Below are 16,013 nucleotides of genomic sequence, written 5' to 3'. Positions count from 1 at the left end.
AGATTCTATGCTAACAGATTCTTTCATAATTATTGTTCACCAACTGTATTCATTTTAATATATTTATTAGACAATATACGATAAAGTGTAGGGGAGATTACTCCTGTTTTTTTAATAAAATTTTACCTTTGTATCCTCCGTCCCTATGTCAGAGCTTTCCTTACCCTCCCAATCTATCCTATTAAGAAATCGAATATTAAAGAGACGTGCATCTAATATTGGTCATGTAGATGTGTATATTAAAAGAAGCAAAGGATAAACCTTTAATGCCTCCTATTATTATGCTTTACATTTTCCTTTACCTTTTCTCATCATGCAATAATTTCCTCACATTCATCTATTTATTTATTTTCTTAATAAAATACTGAGATTGCGAGGAGACTTCATCCATATCCTGGAAATTTGGTATTCTGAGTTATTAAAGTAAATGAGTGCTTAATAGTTTACATCCCACAACACACAATGTTTACCTCAATTGTTGATTTAGATTGTGATAGAATACTAGTAAAAATAATAATAAAAGAGTTCGCTCACCGACATCTGTCTACTGAGACCATCAGCTTCCATTTTAAGTTCTTCTTGCGTTTGACGCAGTTGATGGCATCTCTCTAATAAAACTACTTTTTCACTTGATTGTTCTGGAAGAAAAATGTATCTTTGTTACATATTTCACATAAATGGATTGAATTGAAGGAACATGCATTACAAAAATTGTGAAATCTGTGACAAAATAAAAGAAAACACGATGTTAGTCTTTTATTTCTCAAAAGAAGAGATAATATAAAATAATTAAAAAAATTTCTAATGATGTTTTGTTGCCAGGCTTTCACTATAGATAGACCTTAATGTTGTAACGAATTTGCATCACCAAATCACTAAGTCTCCTTATCTTATTTTCATACAGTTTTACAGATAACTCTGGCAGGACGGTAGATGCTGAATGGATTCAGCACTGATAGATGCTGAATGGATGCTCGATCAGTGACCGCCCTAATCTTGGCGACAAATTTAGCGACTATTTGGTAATAAAATCGATATTGGGAAATGCCAATTTTATCATTGAAGTAGAAGATGTGTCCGTCCAGATGAGCTGTAATCTTGTAAACAATGTCTTTAACTAATGAAATTTATCCCAATAAACTTTATGCACAATGTTTAAGAAATTATAAAAATTATAATTTGTAGCACATTCTGGATGTAAAAATATAGTAACATTAAAACTAAACAAGGTCCTAAATTCCATGAACTAAAAATCTTCCTGGACATTCAAATTAGACTAATTAATAAAATGGATCGTAACAAATCGTGATTCACTAATAGAAAAAAGAAATGCGTTGCTAAATACAAACTAAAAAAAATAAATAATGAATCAGCATAAAAAAAAATTCTGACTTCAGCTCATTGATCTTTGCTGTAATTTATCATAAAAATGTGTAAACAAAGCAGGAAGTTTATGATCCCATAAGTAATTTTTATTCATACTCAGCTTCAAGCGCACTTAAAAAACATTGCCTGAGTCGGTAGATGCCAAAACAGAAGTTGGGTCGGCGTCCTGGCATAGGGGTAGCGCGTCTTCCCCGTGATCTGGGCGTCCCGGGTTCGAGTCCCGGTTTGGGCATGGTTGTTCTTCTGTTGTTCTATCTGTGAGATGTGTAAATGTGCCCTCCTGTAAAAAGGGGTTGTGCAAGCGAATGAGTGATGCGTGAGTGGCAAAGTCGTACTCTTGGCCCTAGTTGGCGCTGCTATAAAAAAATAAGAGACGTTCCCCCTCAGGCTTAAATCGCTGTCTTCGTAACAGCGGGCTTGTCAGTGGCAAGTGCCATAAGAAACAAACAAACAACAAACAACAGAAGTTGGGATTTCACATCGACAGAGATACAGTGCACTCCCGAGTATCCAGTTCTCGAGTATATTTGGCTTCCGTACTATCTGGCCTATTTTTCTTTTGTCATAATTAAATGAGGAAGGCACGGCGTTGCATTGGCAACGTTGCCAAGGCATTGGAAGCAGGTGTCTGCTATAATACTCCTACATGTCGTGCGCAAAATACAGTGAATGAAAATAGCAGCGTTCTGCTCGTTGTTCATTGTTTCGTCAGTGTGTAACGAATCTCAGTTGTTGCCGCGGTTCCTGATTATAACTGCACAGTACGTACAGTATTCGTAAATTCATATTCTCTGTGATTTGAGATAAATGGAGGACTTCTCAATAAGAAGTGAGAAAATACACATTATGACAGTGAGTTTTGGTATAAAAACTTTGTCTTCTGGTATTGGTGGACAAAGAAGAAATGAACTCGGCTTAGTACTCAATAAGAAGTGAGGAAATACATATTATAACAGTGAGTTTTGGTATAAAAACTTTGTCTTCCGGTATTGGTGGGCAAAGAAATGAAATCATAGAACTCCGGCCTATCCGGCTTTTTTGTTATCCTGCCTGCCCTTCCTCCATGTTAGGGTAGATACTCTGAAGTGTACTATACTTTTAAACTCTGTCTAGCGTTGCAGATGGTGATCAGCAATTATATATAGATTTTGTCCATTTATAACTTCAGAAATATTTTTCACAAAACAATTCAATAATGATTTTATTTTATTTAGTATTGGATAATGGAAACTGGTGAATTTTATTTAGGCTTTGAGGTTATATTAACTACTCGGAGCAAAAAACGAATACTTAGAATTTCAATTCACAAATCATTTGATGTACCGTTTTGATGCCTATAGAAGGCTTCCATGATTGCTTCTAAACCGGGCCAGTTAAAAGAATTCTTTAAATCAGCTAGGGTCTTGTCCACGGGGTTGGTGAAGAGATTAGGTTCTACCTGAATACCCACGGAACAGTTGCCAGCAGTTACAACTGCTGGGAGTGCTGGGAGATCATTCGTTCTCGTAACTTGATTGTCTGGAAAGGAAAAAAAGAATAATTTTAATAATGGCATGATTATTAGGAAATAACGGATAATTTTTATTATAACTCAGCTTTAAAAATAACCTTTCAGAGAACGTTTAGTAATAATGTTTAAAGCATTTTGTGGTAGATTATTACTTTGAGGTGACTAATTCCCAAGACAAGATTATCTGGAAATAAGGAACAGCTATTAATATAACTGAATGTTGAAATTAAATGTTCAGATGTACAGTTAGTCATGAAATTTGATACATTTTGTATAAGTATAATACTGTGAGTCTTCCATGACATAATAGTTTGGAAATGAAGAACAGTTTCGATTGCAATTGAATGTTAAATTAATCGTTCAAACAAATATTTAGAAATAAAATTTTTAACTTGGCATGATCATCTAATATCACAGGAATATGACATGACTTAAATATAACATGTGACAGGATTATCAAGAAGCAAAGAACAGTTTTAATTTTATATGGATGTTAAAAATAATCTTTCAGATAGATGCTTAGTAATAATGTTTATAGCTTCCTATTATAATATATTATCTCAAAAAACATGATTCTTTGGAAACAAAGAACAGTTTTAATTTCAAATGATCAACAAAAGTAAATGTTCAGATGAGTATCCAATAATAATGCTTATCAAACTTTCTATAATAATATATTATTGTGAGATACTTATTCCCGTAACATGATTATCCGGAAACAAAGAAAGAATAATTCCGATTTTATACGAATGTTAAAAATATACTTTAAGATATACGTTTAGGAATAATGTTTTAGTTTCCGATAATAATAAATTATTGTAAGAACATATTATTACGGTAAAGATATATTATCATATATTCCCATAACGTGATTCTTTGGAAACAAAGAACAGTTTTAATTTCAAATGAACAACAAAAGTATATGTTCAGACGAGTATCCAGTAATAATGTGTATCAAACTTTCTATAATAATATATTATTGTCAGATACTTATCCCAGTAACATGATTATCTGGAAACAAAGAAAGAATAATTCTGATTTTATATGAATGTTAAAAATAAGCTTTAAGATAGACGTTTAGGAATAATGTTTTAAATATATAATAATATAATAATAAATTAATCTAACATATTATTACAGTAAGAATATATTATCATGTAATCCCATAACATGATTATTTGGGAGCAAAGAATAGTTTTAAATAAAAAAAATATCAAAAGTAAGTGTTCAGATGGAGATTTAGTAATAATGCTTATAGCTCTCTATAACAATGCGTATATTATAATGAGATACTTTTTCCAGTAACTGATTATCTGGAAACAAAGAAATAATAGCTCTGATTTTATATGAATGTTAAAAATAATTTTTAAGACAGACGTTTAGGAATAATGTTTTAGCTTCCTATAATAATAAATTATTGTAAGAACATATTATTACAGTAAGAATATATTATCATATCACCCGATAATATGATTATTTGGAAACAAAGAATAGTCTTAATTAAAAAAATATCAAAAGTTAGTGTTCAGATGGAGATTTAGTAATAATGCTTATAGCTCTCTGTAACAATACGTATATTATAATGATATACTTTTTCCATTAACTGATTATCTGGAAATAAAGAACAATTTTGATTTTAATTGAATATTAAAAACAAACGTTCATGTGGATGTTTAATAATGAAATCTATAATTTTCAGTAATAGTATACTATTGTGAGTCAAGATTATTTCAGTGACGTGTTTGTTTGGAAAAAATAACAGTTTTGATTTTAACTGAACGTTAAAAGTAAATATTGAGATGGAAGTTTAGTGATGATGTTTACAATTTCTTATAAAGTATATTATTACCTACTGCGAGCCAAGCTTATTCCCATGAAATAATTGTTTAATAATAAAGAACAGTTTTAATTTTAAAAGTAAACATTGAGATGGGCGTTTAGTGATGTTGTTTATAGCTTCTTATAAAGTACATTATTCCAATTATTATGAGATGTTTTATTTCGGCAGACATGATGGTTTGAAAATAAAGAAAGTTATAATTGCGATATGATTGTCTAGAATGAAAATGAATATCGGATAGAAAAAGATTATTTTGAAATAATGAAGAGTTTTAATTATAACTGATCATTAAAAATAAAGATTCAAACATTTAGAAATAATCTTTTGAGCATTTTTCAATGGTGTATTCCTGCGAAATAACTTATCTGTTTAACATAATTGTTTGAACAATTTCGACAATGGCCAGATTCTCTAGAATAAAGAACAATTTTGATTGTGAGGATATTATTCAGAAAATAAAGCAGTTTAAATAGCGGCAGCAGTTTTGATTTCAATAGAATCTTAAAAATGAACATTCAAATGAATATTTCAAAAATGGCCAGGATTGCAACAATGTATTAGGTTGTTATAAAAACTCTGCTTAAAAGTATTCATCTTAAATGTCAAGACTTATTCTGCTGGTAGCTTAGTTGAAAAAATTTGCCTACAGATAATTCAGAGATTATAATAGAAAAAGAGAGAAAAAGAGACAAGGAAGAGCTGACCATATCCAAAAGTAAGCAATATGAAGATAAAACATATACATAAATGATAAATATATGCCCTACTTCTTTTCGGCTCTTATTTCAATTTTTTAAAAAGAAAATTATTTTATATAAAGTTAGGCAGATATACAGTGGATTTTCTTTAATGCACAAGGTAAAAATATTTGAAGAATGGGACATATTTTGCTGGTAGTTTAGATGATAAAATTTGCCTAGAGGTAATTCAGAAATTATAATAAAGAAAGAGAGAAGCAGAGACAAGGAAAAGCTGGCCATATCCAAAAAATAAGAGATAAAACATAAATGTATGAAATATATATGCCCTACTTCTTTTTGACTCTTATTTCAATTTTTATAAAGAAAATTATTTTAAATAAAGTTATGCAGATATACAGTGGATTTTCTTTAATGCACAAGGAAAAAATATTTGAAGATTGGGAAATATTTTGTTGGTAGTTTAGATGATAAAATTTGGCTAGAGGTAATTCAAAAATTATAATAAAGAAAGAGAGAAGCAGAGATAAGGAAAAGCTGGCCATATCTAAAAATAAGCGATAAAACATAAATGTATGAAATATATATGCCCTACTTCTTTTTCACTCTTATTTCAATTTTTATAAAGAAAATTATTTTAAATAAAGTTAGGCAGATATACAGTGGGTTTTCTTTAATGCACAAGGTAAAAATATTTGAAGAATGGGACATACTTTACTGGTAGTTTAGATGATAAAATTTGCCTAGAGGTAATTCAGAAATTATAATAAAGAAAGAGAGAAGCAGTGACAAGTAAAAGCTGGCCATATCCAAAAATATGCGATAAAACATAAATATATATGCCCTACTTCTTTTTGACTCTTATTTCAATTTTTATAAAGAAAATTATTTTAAATAAAGTTAGGCAGATATACAGTGGGTTTTCTTTAATGCACAAGGTAAAAATATTTGAAGAATGGGACATACTTTACTGGTAGTTTAGATGATAAAATTTGCCTAGAGGTAATTCAGAAATTATAATAAAGAAAGAGAGAAGCAGTGACAAGTAAAAGCTGGCCATATCCAAAAATATGCGATAAAACATAAATATATATGCCCTACTTCTTTTTGACTCTTATTTCAATTTTTATAAAGAAAACTATTTTAAATAAAGTTCGGCAGATATACTATGTTTTTTAAATGTACAATGTGAAACTTTTAAGGTAGCAAAAGAAAAATAATATTAGCGGCAATAGAAAACAATAATATGTTTTATCTTTTGATGTTAAAAATAATTTTTTTGTGAAAAAAATGTAAAAATTTCTTTACTTATCGATCACATCGAACAATTTATGTGAATATGTAATTAAAAAAAATATTAAACAGATTATGTTAACATATTTTATTTATCGTAAGAGATGTAAAGGAAAAATATATTAAGAAAAATAATAAAGCGCCATAAATAGTTTCATGTTTATCACATTTCCAAATCAACAACTGAATGAACAATGAACTATGGAATTATGAAACACACTTACTTCTGTGACTAGGCTCTGGAGTTGCAAATCTAAATTCATTTTTGAGACTATGCCCCCTTTTAAAGGAGAATTTATTGAAAGACTTATTGTGAGGTGATGAGTATGAAGAATCATTTCGTTCCGACGGTGTAGAAACTGAAGATGAGTTCAAGGATTCGTTTGATTCTGATGAATAATGGTAAGGCACTGGAAGAGAGCAAAATTATCCGTCAAATAATTCTCAGTTATTTCTAATTTATAGCAATTAAAGGAGGAAGTAACGAATATTGAAGAATACGAAAGACATTAAATAAAAACAAAATTATGCTAAATAAAATATCTTTAATTGAAATTTATTTGAGATATACACACAATCAAAACTTGGCTCGAAATAAATTGTTCAAAGCCGAGCTTTTTTTTATAATTTTTTTTCTTTTTTTTAAATAAGGCATACAAAGTAGAAACTATGATTGCTTGGTATTTGGTTATTCATTTACAAAGAGAAAGTATTGCAATTACCAAAAGATGCTTTTAACCCTTTAAAGGGCTATTTTTTTTCTAGTCATATTATGTTAAAATATTTTTAGGCTTGAAATTAGAATAAGAAAAGCGATTCATTTAGCTTAATAGGTAAATTTAATTTGATTCATTAATTAATTTGATTAATTAATAATTAAGTGACAAACCAAGACACATCATTTTGTGTGAGATAAAGAACTGAAGCATCTAAGTTTCTGTCTTTCTAAAAAAATTTGTCAGAACTTATGCCAACCTACATAATTTCATATAAAGATAGATAAATTTGGTGGTAAGTATACTTCCCACGGCCTTAGAAAGGGTTAAATCGACTCGGCAATTTCTTATTAATATCGCATTTGGAATTACTGCTATTTATATGACTGCAGACATTATAATTAAAAAATGAAATTCTACAGGAATTTTTCTTCAGTTTTAGACAGGCTAAATTTTGCTTGTCCTTTGCTACCGGGGGCACCCAAATATGGGAATGAGACGCTTCCGGTATGGGCGTTGACTCTAGCCACCCTGGCGGATATAATAATGGTGTGGGGTTGGCTACCCCAAGCCAATAATGGGATGCGCCTCCTTCTAGAAGAGTTATACCGTTGTTGATGATAGGACTCAGCCAGAATACCCGCTAATACTGTTGCAGGTTCCAGATCATTCAATAATTCTATATACGAAAGGGTGTGGCAGAACTATCTTTTTTTGGGGGTATTACACAAAAATTGTAGATTTTTATGAGATTTTGGACAAAATTTTTTGAAGAGAAATCTATCTACAAATCCACGTGGATATGATCATGATAACTGAAAAATAGAATATATCTGTCAAATGATCTTTGTCATAGAATTATGATTATTTTATAATTTTGAACCAAATCCGGCAAATAATTGACAGTTTGTTGGTTATATAATCTTCTGCATGCAAAACTGAAGATTTAAAAATTTAATTAACTAGATTAATTAAATTTGGAGTCTCCCTTTGTCTCCAAAATTGTAGAACTAATGTCAAGTTTTGGATTCAGTCAGTCAAAATAAAGATGATCAAAAGTGGATGCTGGGTTATTTACTTTGTCATATTAAAATTAATGGCAGTGATTTGCAGTCTTCATTTTGATTTACAGTATTTAATTCCAGTATTCATTTTTTATAATGAAATATTCAACTCTTCATGATGTACTTAAATTAATATTTTTATTTAACACACACGCGCACGCGCCAGCTCTCCTACTATTTAATAACAATTTATTCCTATATTTATTAGCGTCCCAACAAATGAGAATTAAATAAAATTCAGTAAATATTTTTGCATGTATGTAGAAATGAAATGTAATCAGTGAATAGATATGAATCAACAACTAATTTATTAAAAATCAAAGTATCGAGTTTAGTTTAGTTTAGTTATATTAACGTCCCGTTGTAAAGCAACACTAGGGCTATTTTGGGACGGACCTCGTAATTTTGAACCACGGTCAGATGACGAGGACGACACCTGAGCTGGCACCCCCTCTCCACGTCACACCACACCAGCGGGAATCAAAGTATCGAAGTACCAAGGAAATGTTAAAACAATATGAACTTTTTTACCAACGTTTCATCAGTAAAATATGCGAATCAAATAATATTTTCCTGAAGCGTTTTTTCTCACAGGCGCAAAAGGCACTCGTTTCTTGCATCAAAAATCTCTATGCCTGAAAAATTCAGCGAGTATCGCAAAGTTTTGCCAATGACAGATTTACGATATTGTAATGGAGGAAGGACCTCAAAACAGTTTTGCCTCTATGACCTCATATTTTCAAAATCTGCCACTGATTATTCCAATTAATACTTCCAGTGGTGTGAGGTGACGAGGACCAGAGGGGAGGCATAATTGCCCAAAGAGTCAATCTTAAGAGGAGCCGTGAAAGTAAAATATTAGTAATTTTATTTTACTTTTTGAGCCATGCATGACAAATGGGTGAAAAAATAGGATACACTCTGGGCATCATTAAATACTGTTAGGCAACTAATTATTTCTTGCGATCTTGTTCGTAATAGCATTTGATTAAATTAATGATATAAAACTGATGAAGAACTCTCCTCACCTTGTTCAGCTTTCGGTGTGATTAATAAATTCGAAGGAGAGTATTTTACATCCATCATATCATCAGCTTCTCCATTTAACTGTTTGGAGGTAAGTCCGTTGCTGACGGAATTCATTTCTTTTAATTTTCTTAAGTGGTCCAGTTTTTGAGCTGAAATGGATAGAAACACAAGATTAAACCCATAATAATTAATAAATTTTCCATAAAGAGATGGCATGTGAATTTTTTATTGTAAATTTTAATAAAAATATAATGTCTACAAATAAAAAGAAATTCCTCTCGGGCAAGCTATAAGGCAAAGGTAAATTCCTTTAAATATAAGTTATTATCTGGCAACATGAATTGTTGATGTTCGAAGAAACAGTCAATATTCGGGCTTGAAAATCACTTTTCAGCGCACACACACACACAAACTTCTGAAAGAAGGATAGTTTTAGGTTATAAAAACCATGATCTTTCAACTAAAGACATTTTCCCGAAGTCGTATTACGAGAACCATTGCAATAGGTAGTCTTCCTACAGAAATCTACCTAATATTCGTAGTTGAATAAAATTTTGTGAATTTTGTCTAGCGATTCTTTCATTCTAAACTGCCATTTCATAAAATCACGAAGTAAAAAGAAAATTTATTACTTGGTATGACTGAATTTTGTTTTGTATAACTAAAACATCGAGCTTTTGAAATCTTTTTATTAAATTTGTTTTCGGCTTAAAAGAAACTATTCTGAAATAAAACCTCACAATTTGGAATTTCTTTTTAAATAAATCAAATCTTGAGTTTATTCACTTATTTATTTCAAGTGGATTTTTTTTAGTTAACAAGGCTTCTTAAGTTTGAAAATGCTTTCTAAAAATATTTTCTTAACAGTTTATGTTAACGTCCTATTTATAGAAAGTTTAAGTTAAGAAATCATAATGCATTCTCAAATTTCTAAAACTTTTCAGCCAGCACAATTAATTACAATTCATTAAAAAATTTTGATGCCATGCTGTGCTTCATTAATTTTATTTATTTTTTCTTAAATTTATATTCGGAACTTTTCGAAAATAATCTTTAATGTGACATTTTATATATATATATATATATATATATATATATATATATATATATATATATATATATAAATGTATTATAAAATTTTTTATCAACTTCTCGATATTTTTTCAAAAAAAAAAAAAAACTTTTTGAAAGGAAAAATTTTCGAAATTAAATTTTACTCTTCATATCTATCTAAATTAGCTGAGATATATACTTTCAAATATGATTCGTTATTATATATTGGCTGTATATTATTATACGTTAAAGGAAAGGTTGATTCCTTGTTTATTTTAAATTTTTCATTACATAATTAACAAAAGTTGAAAATAAAATAATAAATTTCAGAATTCATGTAAGATGAAAGATTTCACTGCTCTATAATCTTAATAAGTTCAGAAATTTGTTTGTGTTTAAAACAAAAAAACGTTGCCATTTGGGGGAAAAGTATACTGCTGTAGAAGCATTCAGAGAAGAAAATTTAAAAGGCGAATATTGTTTGGCATTTTCCTTAGAAGAATTTAGAGGCAAAACTAAGGCATAATATCGTTTGACATTTCTTGTAATTTCTATAATGTAATTTTTTTAATGATAATATTTTCTGCTTTAAGAAATAAATATACGAAAATAGTGTAAAATTGTTTCCAATTATGGAAATTTAAAAAAATTTTCAAAGACATAAAGCTCTTTAAAAAAATGTAGAAATTTATGACGTTGGGATATAAGCATTCAAAAGTATTTTTAAACTTCCGAAATTTGTTCAGGTATATAGTGAATATTTCCTTTAATTTGATTGCCTTGAAACAGAAGTAGAATTAAATTTACATGGCAAATATTTTCCTATTATTTTTCATCTGCTTCATCTATAAGATGGCGTTATATTTATTCATAAGGTAAGTTATAATATTTCTCACGTAAATATAAACATTAGCGCTTTATAAGGTTTAAAAAACATCCAGAATACAATTCTTAATTTTTAATCAAAAGCTGTGTGAATTAATATGTGCTTCAAAAATAATAAACAATATTTGATAATTCAAAATTTATTAATTAACAAATATTAATATTTTAGTTAAAATGGGAGTAGTATCACTTTACTATTATAAATATCGATGTTATGACAGTAAATAAAAATTAGATTATTTAGAAATAGCTATATTTACTAAAATCCTTCTTTTTCAAAAATGCGGAAAATAAATAACTTTATTAATTAATCATTAAATTATTCAAAATTAATTAGAAATTAGCAGAATTATAAATATAGAATAATGGAACAGGATTAAGCAGATGAACTAATGTTTTTATTCTGAAAAAAAATGATAAAATGTGAAACATGCAAATATGAAACATTGTGATTGTTTGATCAGTATTTTTATTGTTAATTGAAAAGAGACAAAATGTCAATGAAGAAAATATGGAACACAATTTGTTCTAAGACCAAATTTTTTTTACTTCCTAGTATACGTAGTATAGAGAAAGTATAGTAATCGTCAAACAATTCGAACTCGTGATTTTGACGAATTTCTTCGTTTTAGACTTTCTTGTATTCAAAATATATATTTTCCGAAAATGTCCATCTGTTTGTCTGTAAAAAAGATAACACAAAAACGTTTTGAGCTAGACGGTCGATATTTGGTACTTGTTCTTTATACCAAATTTATAGATTTCATTTAAAGTCTGAACAAAATCCATTCATAGGAAATCTGTCTGTCCGGCTGTTCGAATGTAATTTAGCAATAACTACAAAACGAAGAGAGCTAGATAGATAAAATTCAGTATACAGATTTATCAATTATAGCGTAAACACGATTCAAAATTTGAGTCAAATCTAATTACACGATGTTCTGTCTGTCGGTCTGTACCCTCAGAAGCATGTAAACGCGATAACTCAACAACACAATGACACAATCAAATATATGAAATTTGGTATGAATTTTTATGAATATAATTGTATTTTGTATCAAATTTTGGTTTCAATTGGTTGGAAAAAAATGCGTGTAAAACACAAATTCGATTTCTGGATACTATAAACGCATGCGAAGGATTAATCGCCAAATAACTCGCCAAGGTTAACAAGAAGAATTCAGTAAATATGCTAAATTCCCACCAATATTTAATTTTTCAAATCTATTGAAAGCCAATGCCCTGCAAGACATTCTCTTGCGCGTCAAATTTATTAGAGACTATGCGTGAAGGTTTTGGGGAAACCACTTCCGCTGGTTTATTACCTGTCTCACTCTTTGGCACAAACAACCGCCTGGGAGAGGATTTCCGATTGACATTTGCCAGCATTCGATAGTGACGTCGAATTTTCTCTTCTTCAACAATCCGCTGAATGCGCTCTTTTTCTGGAAAGGGAAATACTTCAGATCAACACTTAGAATTGCCTTTTCGGGAACAAATATTGAATTATGAATAAATTAGAAATGAAAATTCTTAGTGTGATAGATTAATCACAAAATCGTTGATATTAATTAATAAATTAGAGTAATTAAAGAAAATATTATTGAATGCCATTATTAATAAATTAGAACATTCTTTATTATTTTTAGAATATTATTATTCTTATTTCTTCAGAATTTTTTTTTATAATATTCCTTAATGAATTTTATCCTTTTTCATTTTTTTTGCTTAATTCGAAGCGTAATTTTTATTTAAATATAAATTATAAATACATAAACTAAATATTGCTTGATTGAATAACAATGTCTAAATTTTTCTTCATTCTCGAATAAATGTACGAAGATTTTGTTTTAAAAAGTATTTATTTGATGTTTATAAAAAAATAAATCGTTTTGGTGGTTTTTGTTAGAAATAAATTTTAAAATTTCTTACACCTTTTATAATTTAATAAACATAAATATTTTTTTTTTGTTCTTTAGTTATACTGTTTTATTTTTGGAATAAAAAAATATAAATGTTTACATCATTTACAAAGTTAATAATGCTGTACTAATCAATTAATAACAGTTCATTTAAGGCAGTTTAGTTTAGAATACCACACTATACAAGATAATAGTTAAATAAAATCAAATTAAAAACGAAAATATTATTTGATAACTGAACAAAAGAAAAAATATACCAAAAATAAGTTTTTATCATAAGAATTTTTAACAGCATTCATTTTGAAACTTATTTCAGATTTCGCAACTTCAATACAATATTTAAACTTATCGCCGCATTTGTATTTGCGAACTATAAGTATATCTTAAGTTTTCAAATAAGTTTGATATACCTTCCTTTTCAGTATTGGTTCGAAGTTAAATCATTGTAAAACGTAATCAAGTTTATTAATTATCTTATTGCATTCATGATAAACGTAGAATTTTATTAACTTTATTCGTATGAACCTTATTAAGCCGAAATTATTAAATATAAAACTTTTAAATGATTTAATTCTTGCTGTAAAGCAGTAATGTGGTACAAATCATGTATGTATCTATAATTCAGTATTAGCTGACCGATGATGAAAAATGATAATAAAAGGATAAAAACAAATCAACATTGTTCTAAAAAAACTCTGAAATTTATTAAAATATAGATAATTGTTTCATCTCACTTTATAGAATTATTTTATGAAATAATTATTTGCATATAGATAAACTTTTCTGATATATTAGAAAATTCTTATACAAACGATAAAATTATGCGGCATTGAGATGCCATGAATGTTTAGTATTTTCTTCACATCTAACAGATTTACTATATAAAATAGTTCAATAAAGAATATAAGATGCTGACATCTGCATCATTATATGAAAAGCAAAGTATTTCTGATAATTTCTTGTTTTAATTTCAATTTTAGAATTGATAATCGAAATTTGGATTAATAGACATTTCTAATTAGAATTTTGTATTAATTAGAATTTATAAATAAATAGAATACTTTTTATAATTCCTTCAGATTTGATTTGGCTAAGTCCTATTGTTCATAGTTTTTTTAGTTAAATGAATTAAAATTTTTAATGAATTAATTTAACTAAAAGTCTACAAAAAATAGGACTTGAGTAATTCAAAGCTTAATTATTAGATATTATTAATTAATTAGACATTTTAGATACAGTTATTATAGTCCTCCAGCGTCGAATTGGCCAAGTTCCATCCACTTCATATTGATTTTACAATCATCCAGGAAGTTTTGGATCACTGTAAAATTTAAAGAATCATTTCATTCAACTTTAACACTCAGAAACTTCCTGAAAAATCATTACCTTCCTTCTTCACCAGCGTAATTGGCGTGAGGCCAATTTTGAAAAGGAATTCCAACTTAATAGGGTTAGTTTCCGCCCTCAGTTGTTCTGCTAAACGATCCGAGTAAGCATTGTTTTCTACCACAGAAGGCTGAACGCACGTGTCCTCCTGCTCCGTTTCGAGATTCAAAGGAGGAATGGCAGAATCTTCTCTTAATATTTTTCGTCGCTTGAGGTACATATCAAATTCGATTTCTGGAAAAATATTATGATTTATTACAATTGATGAACTTACAATGAATTAAATTATTCGAAAGATTGATAATAAAGTCTTGAAAATATTTTTTTAAATGTTTTTTGTCAAAGGCACAGATGTATAAAAAATTTCAAAATCCTTTGACTTCACGAAGTAAGCGAAGAAAAAAGTCGATTAGAAAATTCTGTCATTGCAAAGATGAAATAAACATTAAATAAAAATACTTAATAACATTGTGGATGGATTATTACAAATAAGCTACTTTTTGTGATAAATCTTTAATAGAGAGGTACAGTATGTATAATAAATAATATATCTCAATAATAACTATATTTCGCTTCAAGAAATACGAGTAAAATATTACTGAGAAAGTATGGTACCGAATAATTTATTGCGGCTTTATATTATTATTTTCAGTTTTTCGCAAATATTGCAATTTTCTTTTCACTTCGAAATATTTGACAAAAATATTTTCAACTTATTAAAAAACTAATTAATTTATATTAGATAAAAATTATTTTTAAATATAAAGTTACAGCTTTTCTAAACATTCCTTTTTAATTTAATATTTGATTATAATTAGAGTTTATTAAATAAATATTAAAATTTCATTTTTTAATGGACTAATAAATTTAGATTAAATAAAAAAAATTTATTGCATGTATTTGCTTTTTCTAAAAATCCTTATTAATTTCTGTGTTTAAATCTTTAATAAATTTTATAATTCTTAAAAAAAATATTATTGAATTTCGAATCATTTTTCATTTATATTCAGAACTAAATAGCTTCTCTCATATGAAAATAAAATTTAACTAAATCAGTTACTTTACTTACAATTAATTTAAAATTATTAAAAACATATTGTAATGGGGAATATGCAATTGTATAGAAAGCGTATGAAAAATTGATAACAAAATCCCACCTTAAAACCATTAAAATAATTAAATAAAAGCAGTTTTAAAACATTATTATAGGTATACTGAAAATAATTTTTTT

General features: G+C 28.2%; 1 protein-coding gene across 2 annotated transcripts in view; it reads right to left on the bottom strand.

Annotated features, from left to right (window-relative positions):
• The window catches only part of LOC129972908 (genetic suppressor element 1-like), a 149,005-nt gene that overhangs the window by 4,189 nt on the left and 128,803 nt on the right, over positions 1-16,013 (bottom strand). For both annotated transcript variants that reach the window (XM_056087221.1, XM_056087222.1), the window contains exons 11-16: positions 14,783-15,016; positions 12,800-12,919; positions 9,536-9,685; positions 6,952-7,137; positions 2,710-2,904; positions 535-638 (exon numbers count right to left, since the gene is read on the bottom strand). In XM_056087221.1, the coding sequence (XP_055943196.1) occupies positions 535-638; positions 2,710-2,904; positions 6,952-7,137; positions 9,536-9,685; positions 12,800-12,919; positions 14,783-15,016 (989 nt within the window). The remainder of the gene's footprint in view (positions 1-534; positions 639-2,709; positions 2,905-6,951; positions 7,138-9,535; positions 9,686-12,799; positions 12,920-14,782; positions 15,017-16,013) is intronic.

The sequence above is a fragment of the Argiope bruennichi genome, chromosome 6, assembly GCF_947563725.1.
Source record: "Argiope bruennichi chromosome 6, qqArgBrue1.1, whole genome shotgun sequence".
In the NCBI taxonomy this organism is placed as follows: domain Eukaryota; kingdom Metazoa; phylum Arthropoda; class Arachnida; order Araneae; family Araneidae; genus Argiope; species Argiope bruennichi.
Note: the sequence above shows the minus strand (reverse complement) of the source record. Positions and strands in the feature narration are given on the sequence as shown.